The 12,441-nt window shown below is 39.3% G+C and overlaps 1 protein-coding gene across 5 annotated transcripts in view; it reads right to left on the reverse strand.

Moving 5' to 3' along the window:
• sned1 (sushi, nidogen and EGF-like domains 1) overlaps window positions 1–12,441 on the reverse strand; it is a 38,097-nt gene that overhangs the window by 8,938 nt on the left and 16,718 nt on the right. For 4 of the 5 annotated variants that reach the window (XM_028027226.1, XM_028027225.1, XM_028027223.1 and 1 more), the window contains 9 exons: window positions 11,569–11,604; window positions 8,941–9,033; window positions 8,709–8,837; window positions 7,093–7,212; window positions 6,636–6,752; window positions 3,962–4,105; window positions 2,450–2,563; window positions 2,241–2,354; window positions 2,038–2,151 (listed from right to left, as the gene is read on the reverse strand). In XM_028027226.1, the coding sequence (XP_027883027.1) occupies window positions 2,038–2,151; window positions 2,241–2,354; window positions 2,450–2,563; window positions 3,962–4,105; window positions 6,636–6,752; window positions 7,093–7,212; window positions 8,709–8,837; window positions 8,941–9,033; window positions 11,569–11,604 (981 nt within the window). The remainder of the gene's footprint in view (window positions 1–2,037; window positions 2,152–2,240; window positions 2,355–2,449; window positions 2,564–3,961; window positions 4,106–6,635; window positions 6,753–7,092; window positions 7,213–8,708; window positions 8,838–8,940; window positions 9,034–11,568; window positions 11,605–12,441) is intronic. The other variant, XM_028027224.1, reaches the window with a different exon arrangement.

The following is a 12,441-nucleotide window of genomic DNA, read 5'->3' on the forward strand; positions in this document are numbered from 1 at the left end:
AGCCCAGAACGGTATGACTGACACAAAGTCTATCACGCTACCCATAAATTATTCTGTTATTCTATAATATTATAAAAGACGGCGTATCTTTTTATAATATAAGTACGTATAGTATTTATACGTACTAAATATAGTTATATAGTACGTATAACTATATTTCTGAAAAGAAATATAGTTATACGTACCTTTACTTTCTTTCAAATTTCTTTCTCTGAATCTTGCATCTGGTCCCATAGAAATGAATACTATTTTCTTTGACTCCCCCTAGTGGTCTGGAGCACTTCCGTTTTCAACACTTTTTGTTTGCTGCATTTCATTCGGGGGTGTCTTCTTTTTTGTTTGCGTCTCACTTTTTGTTTGCTGCATTTCATTCGGGGGTGTTTTCTTTTTTGTTTGCGTCTCACTTTTTGTTTGCTGCATTTCATTCGGGGGTGTCTTCTTTTTTGTTTGCGTCTCTCTTTTTGTTTGCTGCATTTTATTCGCTTTTTGCTTGCCGCATTTAATTTATGCGCGTGTTTTTTGTTTGTTTGCATGTTTTCTCTTTTGCTGCGCATTTGCACCTGTCGGCCACCGTAAGGGAGGGACACAGAAACCTCCAAAGAAGACGAGTGCAAATTCCTTCTTCACAAAATGTAAACAAAATTGGAGTAGCCTCAAACTGTAGCAGTTGCAGGATTTATTTTTGATTTTGGTAAAATACTATAAGCCTTTTCTCTAACATTACACTCTTGCGTTTGTGTTGGTTGTATTTACCCAGAATGCCCTGCACTATAGTCCTCTTCCTGTTTTTGGAGCGGTCTCTGGTCCGCTTGCTGACCAGAGGCAGCATATGCATTGGATACGTTCACTTCAGCTGAACTGAAACGTAGGCTTTTTGGTGGACCGGATTTCGCTTTTTTGGTCCCCGTCAGAGTTCGATTATGTATTCACACCCCAAACGAACTAAACTTTCTAGGCAAACAGACTAGAGTTTGATTAAAGCGGACTAAAAAGGGCTGGTGTGAATACACACTTTATGTACCTCACTTACCGGTAAACATACTATCACTATATCCAACTCTAACAATTACGAAGATATGCTGGCGTGCACAACAGTTCAAGGAGGTTTTATTTCTGTCCTTCTTAACCACTTTTGGATTTACAGTGTGAAATTAATTTGCGCATTGCATTTAAAAACAACAGTGACCTTAGTGGGTGTTCTGTCCATCAGCAATACAGAGACAGTCAAATGCTTTTATTACCCATCGCCTTGATTATTGCAGTGCTCACTTTTTGCCATCAGCCAGGCTTACATTGCTCGCCCACAACTCAAAATGTAACCACTTGATTTATAACTAGGACTTGCAAACATGGCTACATTCCACAAAGTTTGGCCTGAGCAGTGTGGACACAGAGAGGTAAGCTATTCCACAATTTCGAAGCAGCTGCAGGAAACGCTTGATCTACTTTGCATTTTAGTTGGGGTTGTGAAACACCCAGGAGAAACTTTGACCAGAATGCTCCTTAGGGCGTGTGGATGGTTGAGGAGAGGACGTTAAATTCAACCCGAATGCCAGATAGGGTCTTTAAATTTGAACACAATAAAAACTCAAAGACGTTCAAATCACAAGAGGCAATATGTTATTCACAACAGGACATAATGTAACAAATGTTTAAAATGAGAAATTGTACATCTTTATTCACTAAATGCTGCAGGCACCAAAAAAGTTCGGATAGCAACCATATTTACCATGGTGTAGCATCTCTTTAAAAAAAACAGTTTGAAGATATCTGGGGATCAATATTTTTGATTGATAAATGGCAGTTCTTGATGCAGTGCAATCTGGAATTTTTTTTTTACTGATTGTAGGCCCAAAAATTACTCTTGCAATCTTATTTTTAACCACAAGACCTAAATTTCAGAATTAGATATTGAATACAGGACTAAAAACAAAAGGGAAGAACTCCTTTGCAATTTTAACACTGTTTCTGACAGAGTTAAGAGATAAATGTGAGAATCTCAAGGTAAATATCAGAAACTCTTCAAAGTTTACTTACACATCTGGCAGCGTTCCCCAAAGAAACCGTCTTTACACGTACACACGTAGTACTGTCTGTAACCCCGACACACGCCTCCGTTCAGACAGGGGCTGGACTCACAACCATCTTGCTCTGCACACAGATATTTGCAAATCGGTAGAATTCGTCCTTTTATATCGTTGGCTAAATGTACAATATTTGTGGTTGAAAAGCCACTGCACCTATTTCACAGTTCTGGCCTTTGAAGCCTTGTGGACAGCGACACAAGTAGGAACCAGGCTGATCCTCACATGTCCCCTTGTTCATGCAGGGCTCAGACAGGCATTCATTTGTGTCTTAGAGGAAATGATACATTCACATGTAGGAGCCATATACGTGTGAATATTCTTTTGTGTTTCTGTGAATGTCATGGATCTACGGAAAGCCTTACCAATCTGACAGCTTTTCCCCCTAAAGCCGTCCTTGCAGACACACTTATAGGACCCAATCTTGTTCTGACAAGAACCGCCGTTGAGACAAGGCTGTGATAAGCACTCGTTAATCTCTGTCAAAAAAAGAAACAATTAAGTTAAGGTACATGTAAAGTAAAGCATAACTCCGAACCACTGAAGGATGTTTAACTTTAATTAGCAACGTTTCCATTGACCATAAAATTGCACAAACTGGAATTGTGCAAAATTAGTTTGTGTAATGGAAACACGCCAATTTTGAAAAAACTCAAATGTTTGCATAAAAAATTTTCATGTCGAGATGAGGTGGCTTTTCAGCCATATCAAATTTTGTGAATTTCACAAAAATGCAATGGAAACACTTTTTTTCCCCACATCAAGCCAGTTTGTATATAGCAGTGTGCACTTATTTGTAGACACTGGCCTTCTGTGACAATGCGCAGCTGGCTCCACGAAAGCTCTCACAGCATCTCAAAGTTCATCAAATGTTGAGTTTGTTACTCAAAGTGTTTGCTTTTTTTGCTGATTACAATTTCCCTAAAACACATAGCTGCTCCCCAGCATAGGTTTGTCTCTCCAACACCTGAATGGCGTCTCCTCTCCTGGCTGTTGATGAGCGCTAGCATTGCGGCTTAAATATGAATACATCTCCTGTAACTGTTTACATCAATCGCCACCGTGACTTTTAAATGACTTATCGCGTACACAGACTTATTCACATGTGATTTTAATTCTGTTTCTTATTCAGTAGAAACATCGCAATTGCTGTTCTTCAATATTAGCAGAATATCGAGAAGGTTTTGCACACATTTGGAAATGCAGCTACTGTAAGAACAAAACTGTTTTTCACATGGGCTTGTTTTTGGGGGGTTGGAGAGGGTGCATTTGTTGTTGTGTTCTACAGACTCTTACAAACGGGCGGCTGGGTCCAGTCTCCCTGAGTGCCGCAGATGCTCTGCGTGGCTCTGGGCACAGACGTGAACCCTGAATGGCAAACATACGCAGCGACGGAGCCTGGTGTTGTCGAGGAGAACTGGACCTCAGCGTGTTTGACACGGGGGGGCGGCCCAGCTCTAAAACGAACGCAAACACGCCGATAAATACAAGCATGGCTGCATAGTAACAAGATGCTCACAGTGGCCCCCCACCGAAGCACACCAAAGGTTATGGAGGTGCTTTCCATCAAGAACTGTCTGTATTTGTCCTGCTAAAATTACCTCCAGCACGTTGTTAAGAGTGTGTAGACATGAATCACCGTGTCTAATCACGTCTTACTTTATATAGCCTACACAGCCATCTATATTTGTAAATGCGGGGCCTCTAGTGCAGCAACACCGCTAAGATTATCTTTAGATGGAAAGCTAATATCTACGCACTTTAACAACTCAGGATATCCTCCGGCCTCGTTTAATCTGTCCAGGGCAACATCTTGCAAATGTCAACATCAGAGGGAGATTAAGACATTGTTGCCCGGTGACACAAAGTCTGCTTACCTGCAGAGGGACGTAGTGAGCTCTGGCTTATTTGACAGTCTTTTCCGCTGTATTCGTCAGTGCATTCACATTTATACTTTCCTAGGTAGTGAAAACACGTTCCACCGTTTTGGCAGGGAGTGGAGGAACAGGGGTCTGGCTTTCCTGAAAACCAAAGAAAGGACTAGAATGAAATTCTTTCTTTTAATTACTGAGGTAGTTTACTTCAGTACTTCCCAACCCTGGTCCTCAAGGCTCACTGCCCTGCATGTTTTAGGTATTTCCTTGCTTCAGTCCAGCTGATTTCAATTGATCACTGATTAACAGGCGTTTGTTGAACTACAATCAATTGAATCAGGCACATTAAAGCAGGGACACCTCTAAAACGTGTAGGACAGTGTGCCTTGAGGACCAGGGTTGGGAAACACTGGTTTACTTTTCTGGCATTCAGGACAAGGCTAGCATACGTTTGAATATTAAAGATAAACTATGAATCGTACAAGTAAGGAGCATTACAAGAATAACACACTCACCCTCCACTTTATTAGGTACACCTTGCTAGTGTAACTTATAAGTTTACACTAGCAAGGGGTGGAACGCCGTTTTGCCTACAAACCGCCTTAATTCTACATGGCAAAGACTCAAAAAGGTACTATTAACATTCCCTAAAGATTTTGGTCCACATGAACATGACAACATCACTGAGTTTCTGCAGTTTTGGTGCTCTACTGATAGAGATCAGCTGACTGGAAAGGCTGTTAGAGTACAGCAATGCCATCATGTTCTAGAAACCAGTTTGAGGCGATGTATTATCTTGCTAAAATCAGCCAACAGAAGTAAGAAATTACTGACAGGAATTGTGAACCTTCCATCTGAATATTGCAGTTGAAATTAAGATCTGCCCAGGCAATGTATTTCAGGCCCGTTATTGCACATATCTAGCATCTAGGAGTAAATCATGGGACTGGGCTTCAAAATAAAATCTCGGATTGTTTTCATACCAGATCTGATTTTAATTAAAAACATTTTTTTCTCAATTTCTTATTTAAAAAAAAGAAATTACAAATGACTTGTAAAAGTGAATTTTATTTCAAATACCCTCTACTGTGTGTTGTACAGTACTATGGGAGTATCAGAGCCAGGCGATGAGAATATTTTTTATTAAAATAATAATATTAGGAGATCAAAGAGGAAATTTTACTGGAAAAAAAATCTTACAATTACGAGAAAACAGTCTTTATTGAGAAAAAAGCTTGGATAAAATTACCAAAATATGATGTGTCTACCTCGGTCTATGTAGTTCTTTTTTCAAAATAGATGCAGTTGTTTGCATGGATGTTTCAAAGTCCTGCTACTGATAACTATTTGACGCATACGTGAGAAAAGGAATTTCTATTAAGTGTTATCTGTAAAACTTATAACAAAAAACATAAAATGAGGAATGTTAAGCAATTTGTGATCTTATGCTTTGGTATTTTTGTGTTGAGTTCTCATTAAACGGCTACTTTATTCTCCTAATATTACAAATATCTTATTGGAATATTATTGTCATATTAAAAAAAATACACAAATCTTAGCTTGGCCCTAATATTTTGTCGTAGAGTTGTCCTGAATTTAAAGTCCAAATGAACAGAAGCTGTAAAAAACGCTTCTGCTGACATCACCCCCAAAATATGGAAACCCAAGGAGTGCAACAAAATAACAAAATTTAAATTTTCCAAAAATTAACCTAAAAATTCAATTGAAGTAAATTGTGGCATAAGCTTCCTGTTAACTGACAGGAGTGGCATATCGTGTGGTCTGGTGCTGCTTCAAGGCTCAAGGGGTCGTGTGTTACATATTGTATTCTGCATGTCGGCTGTAATGAGAGGTTCTATGGGCTATTGCTGGCTTGCTGTCATCTTGAACAACGCTGCCCATTCTCCACACAGCAGATACTTCATGGATAGTTTCTTTATTTTTGACCATTCTCTGCAAACCTGAAAAATTGCTGTGTGTGAAAACTTCCACAGATCAGCAGGTTTCTGAAATATCTTACAGTTATGAGAAAACAGTATTTTTATTGAGAAAAAGAAAAGAAAAGAGAGGCTTCTTGCTGGAGTCAGCTTCTCTGGCACCAACAACCATACAACGTTCAAAATATTTCAAATCCCCTTGTTTTCACATTCTTGGTTGGAATATTAGCAAGTCATCTTCACCACATCTAGATGCCTGAATGCACTGAGTTGCTGCCCTATAATTTGTTGGTTTACTCTTTGAGCAGACAGCAAAAAGAACAGTACGTTATGAAGTGGACGGTGTTTGTTTATAAACCTGAAACCAGAAGTTTACATACACCAAATAAAAATTCATACATGTTTTTTTTTTCTCAATGTCTGAAGATACAACAGAACAAACTTATTTTATTTTAGTTCAGCAAGAGTTACCAACATAAGATATCTACATCATTCTGTATGCACATGTTTGATTCTGACAACATTAATAAATAACTGTATTGACATATTATTTCTCTAAATATCATTGCATTCAGCAACAAACTGATGTTTGGTCTGATTTGTGCATAATTAGCTTAGACACACTGAAAGCACTGGAGTTGTCTGAGTAGTTAGTGACTTATTTCCACACATTTACTTTAATACTTTCACACAAACCTGCAACCAAATATTAGACATAATAACAGTAGAGTGGTACTCACCCACTTCGCAGTGTTTTCCAGTAAATCTGTAAGGACACACACATCTGTAGCTCCCTCCCTCTTCCTTACAGGAGCCTCCATTACGACAGGGGCTCGACGCACATGTACTAAGTCTAACTGGAAAGAGACAGTCAAAGAGAGGAATCATTGAAGAAGAGAGCACTCGAGCTTTTAATCACACAAAATACATCTCTTCCACTCCGTTGAGATTTGAGTCATAATTTGGGGAAATAGCCCATAACTCCGTCATACATACAAATTATCATAAGCCTCTCAGCATTGCAATTTTTCAAGGAGCATTACGAATGATGGCATGTTTCCTAGGGCATGAAAAGCTGCTGTTGGACTTGAGCCCAGGTAATAACACACAACACAGAGGGATGTTTTATGGATGCTGCTTAATAGGCAAGGCGATTCATATGCAAGCACAGCTGAATGTTTTAATCAATTATTCTACCTTTTTCACAATGTTTGCCAGAGTATCCATATCTGCACTCGCAGGTGTAGCCTCCGTCTCGTTCGTAGCAGTACCCGCCGTTCAGACAAGGCGAGGAGTCGCAGACCGACTGGGGCTGTACTGAAAAACACATGACAAGACTTGATTGTGTTCCACTGCAGTGGGGGACAGCAAAGCTCCAAGGTTTTGCTCACGTACATGGAGATTTGGTTCAACTTCAAAAAAAAAAAAAAAACACAAAAAAATAAAGTTTGTTTTTTTATTCAGTTGATTACAGAACAATCAACAACATCAAAGATGTCAATTTCGCCCAGTATTCACGATTTGAACTGTGAATGTTAGAAGTTCAGTTATGAAGCTCAAGTGTTTGTGACTACAGGAAACAAATATACATGCAGTAATAAATATAGTGTAGCCAGAAGTTTACATGCACTGATTGTGGGCATGACTGTCACATTCATTTTGGGTTTTTAAGGATTTTTCAAAGCTGTTCTTTTTCCAAATGTGGTAATACAGACTGAAAAATATGCATATATTTAACTAAGTCTTTTAATTAGAAGCTCAGAAGTTTTGAATAAACCTTTATCTTGCCATCAGTGATTATGTTTGATTGCAGCAGGACGTTTCTCTTTGCCAGCATAAACAAGGACTTGCTTGACAGCACTCGTCAGACTGACCAATACTCAGAACAATGGAAATGTCCAAGGAACTCGGTCAAAATTTAATGGGAACTGTACAATTTACAACCTTAAATGTACCTTTAGCCACTTTTGAACAACTGCAGATTCCAACATTGCCAGTTCAGTAGCACATATAAGTTTGTTAGGATTTTAACATTTTGGCAAGGTCTGGAATAAGGCCCAAACTGTCACCCTTAGATATAAGGAACGAACCAGAAGCAGCTAGCAGAGTCTCCAATCTGCCATAAACTGCTCACAGCGAAGTAAGGGTTACATTGCCATGGACTGGAAAGGAGAACACCAAACAAAAAGCCTAAGCTCCAAAATTGACACCAATGAAATCTACGAAAAACTGGAACTACCCACATGGATGAGCCAATTGAGAAAGTTTGTTATGTTTAGATAGCACAACTATTCAGATTTTGGGGACACTGAATGGAGGAAAGGGTGAGGGAATCAAGGTGAGGTTTTCATACTTAATACCACTGTAACTGTCAAGCATGGTGCTGGTTGCACAATGCTAAGAGTCTGTTTACTGTTGGCTTGAAGGGTATAACAGCACAAACATCTAACATTAACTTCACATAAAATCAACAGCTTAACCGATGCAATTTGAAGACAGCGCCGTGTTTCAACAAACCAAAGAAACGCCGTTTTTAAATTATGCCAAAACAGGGAAAGCTTTTGGAATGGCTATGACCTGAAGCCCAGAGAAAACTTGTGGACTACAGCCAAGAAGCAAAGTCCATGTCAGAAAGCCAACCTAGTAAAAGTTTGAACCAAATATTAGTAGGAGTAAATGTGCAACATTGACTTTTTTGATGACTGGAGAAAATCAACAATTCCACCACACCCATGACAAGGGTATGAAAACTTGTGACTGAAACTGCAGCTGCCAAAGTGTTTGTTCACCATGCTGGTGCCTCAGGGTCTTACCAGGGTAAAGGTCCATATGATCAGGCTCTACTCCAATGTGACACGTACAAAGATAAGCTCCTCCATACTCCAAACAGGGACTTCCATCAGGACATGTTCTGCTGTTACTGCACAGGGTCTGAGTTATTCCTGAGTTAGGGGAATTGAGAAAAGCAGGTACATAAATTTTGGAGGAAAATGTCTCAGTCACAGAGTGACCCATTCATCAAGGGATTATTCAGCTCATACCCACCAAGCTGACAGTAGGCTCCGGTGTAGCCTGGAGGGCATTCACAGGTTCCATTGATGCCCACGCAGACGCCTCCGTTCTGGCAAAGGCATTCTACTGCAGACACACACACACACACACACACACACACACACACACACACACACACATGCGCACACACACACACACACACACACACACACACACACGCACGCACGCACACACACACACACACAGATTGAGATCGGCTGTGTGAAAGATTCAGTACTAATAACCATCATCAATGCCACATGTTGAGTGTCTTTCATCTGATATATTGCAAACGCAAGGTTCTCAAACTAGCACTGCTTGAGTTTCAAAGGGGAAAACAAGCGAGAAATGCTGATTTCTGTGCCGAGTGACCATCTAATGAAAGTTAGCAATGTGAGCTAATAACGATGTATTTTTTTTACAGTTTGTGTATCCCAGCAAAATGGACAATGTTCAATACCAAAAATTGTACAGTACTTCCTTGTTAGATATTTAGCAAGAAGTACAAAAAAAGACAAAAAAACATTACTATTTGGAAATGTTGACTCCTGAAATAAAATGGAAAGCAAAATTAAACCACATATTTCAACGAAACATGCAGTGCCAATCTAGAGAAACTCTTCCATGTGTTTATCATTGGTTGCATTTATTACTACAATAGTGTCTTCACAGGTCTGCCTTAAAAATTAATGAGACAACTGCAGCTGATCCAGAACGCTGCTGCTGGTGTTCTGACTAAAACCAGGAAGATGGAGCACATCATTCAGTTCTAAAGTCCTGCCACTGGATCTCTGTAGTTCAGAGAATAGACTTTAAAATACTGTTGTTGGTTGATAAATCACTGAATGGCTCGGCACCACAATACATTAAAGATCTGCTGTTGTCATAGCAACCTTCCAGACTTCTCAGGGCTTCTGGTTCTGCTCTGCATCCCCAGAACCAGAACCAAACATGGAGACACAGCATTCAGCTTCTATGCACCACAAATCTGGAACAAACTTCCAGGAAACTGCAAAACTGCAATTTTGGTTCCTTTAAATCAAGGCTATATACTTACCTGTTTAGAGTTGCCTTTGAACCATAATAAATCTAACATTGACCAAAATATTTGATGTGTATGATGATTTTAATGACAGCATTCGTCAAAATGTAATGTTTGTTACTGGTTCCTCAATTGTTGATTCTATGGCGTTTTTATGATGCCTTGTTGCTGTAATGTGCTCCACATAAAAAAACTTGATTGACTTAACATCTTTCTCCGTTTTATTTGCCGTTGATTATGGTGGTACTGGAAAACCATAGCCCTTACTAACGTGGTTATTTGTTTTAAGAAAACCACTGCTGCAAACTATCAATTTGCTGCCATTTTTCTTTTCCGACAACTTCAGAGGATAAAAAAAAAAAAAAAAGAAAAATGAAAAAATTACCCTTCTGCACAATGCACATCCGCTCCTCACGAACCGTACGAATGTTTTTGTTTTCCTCCCTGCTTAATTGCAGCAGCGGATCAAAGGACACGGCTGTGTCGTGGCTTAATGGCTCCACCTTTGAAGTCACTGGGAGCTCTGGTAGAGGGCATTCATTTTCTGGTGATATGGGGCATATTTTGTGACCAAAAAATGCAATTCCCCGAGGGCAATTAATGGACTGTTAATTCGAGAGAGCCACTTTGATTGGCCACCTGCGCCGCCCGGGCCCTTTGATCTGAGAGCGTGATTAGGCACACCTGAGTCCGGCTACTTTCTCTTCCTTGGAGAATCCTGCTCTTTTTTTCCCCTGCTGTGCCTTCCAAGTGAGCCAGGCAGGAAAGTATTTGGGAGATTTAAGAGAGCCTATATAAGCACTGATAGTTATTTCAGCTCAGGGGTGAAAAGCAACATGCATTTGCAGGAGCTCAAACCTTATTAAAGGGCACTTTTAGCAGAGGGAACAAACACTTGCAGCAACTGCTCTGAGTTGGTTAAGTGCAATCTCTTTGGAAAGATGAAAGTTAATCTCTGGAACAGGAATAGCATGACACAAACTCTACATGCTGTGAAACTGGGAATGAAATTTTTGAGTGCAAATGGCTACAAACGATAAATCACGGAGCGATGCTATGGCTATGTTTCAAAGAGCAGCAGATTTGAAAGCGTGCATTCTTCAGCAGCACGGGCTGATGAAATGACTCGAATACCACCGCACTGCTTCAACTCATAAACTGGCACTTTTTAGGTCTAGACGAAACGCTTCCTCTTATTTGTAAACTAATAAAAAGGCACTACAAAGCAATTATTCGCAGGATCAAGCAACCGGTTCCTGTAGTAAACTGGGCGAGGCCGTGTCAGTTTTGATAATTACGATAATCCATCACTACAGCCGAGTCTTCCAGGGCAGACTTCCACATTCCTGTGGGAAAGCACAGCTCTTCTTCAAAATACCTCAGTCTGCCTCTCTACCTGCCCAGCCGCCTGCAGTTAGCAGCAGAGAACAAAACCTGCACACTTTGACAGCATTCAGAGCAGAGCACAGGAACAGATCCAAAGGAAAAAATAACTTCCACCCAGTGTATTCTTAATCTCCCCAAAATGCAGATGTAAAACAGCAAAATGTGAACTATTTTTGGCGAAGCTTCTTGGTTACCTGTTTGGTTGTGTGGCTCAGTGGAGTTCATCAGCTCTGAGGAAAGGAAACAACAATAGAGGGTTATTTTATTAAAATAATACAATACAGAAGATGAAACCTCTTTCGTATTGAGAAATTTACTGGTTTCCAAAAAAACTATGGAAATAAAGGGTTTCAGAAATGAAGAATGAGAATGAAAACATTCTTAGAGAAAAGTACATCTTATTCCATAAATATGAAACAATCACCATAAACTGTGGTGTCCAATTTTCTTTCCCCACGCGGGCCAAAATTGTCAAAGCACAAAGAAGATTATTTTGTTTTTCAATTAAAAACACACAAATGATAATGATTTTTACGATGTAGACGGTAATTGAAGCGTACAATATTTTAAGAAAAAGAACATAGCATTCTGACTGTAGTAGAAAAATCATAGTTATACATCACAGAGATTAAAAAAATAAGGCAGATAACTACAGTAAATCAGACAACATAAATCTAAGCTTATTACATAATTCTGTATTTGCAGAAACTAGATCATAAAGTATGGGGGGGAAATCAGAGACTTAACTATTTTGAACTAAAAAGTATCTACAATATTCATTTTTATTTTTTTTCTAATAAGATTTTACTCGCTTATTTTGGCCCTAAAAGAGCTTTTGAAAAGTTGGGATGTTGGCGCGTTAGGTCTACAAATAATAGACCTAACGCGCTCTTGAATTTTATAAAGAAAAGATTGAAAAAGCTCCAGCTTTTCAGCAAAAGGTGGAGAAAATAACTGAACTGTTTAAAAACAATGTGAACTCTGCAAATTAGAAGTAATTTTCATATTTTTCCCCACAAAAGTGGGGAAAAATCTATTGTCACATTTCTCTACCAGCTTTAAACATA

The sequence above is a fragment of the Xiphophorus couchianus genome, chromosome 9 (genome assembly GCF_001444195.1).
Source record: "Xiphophorus couchianus chromosome 9, X_couchianus-1.0, whole genome shotgun sequence".
NCBI lineage: Eukaryota > Metazoa > Chordata > Actinopteri > Cyprinodontiformes > Poeciliidae > Xiphophorus > Xiphophorus couchianus.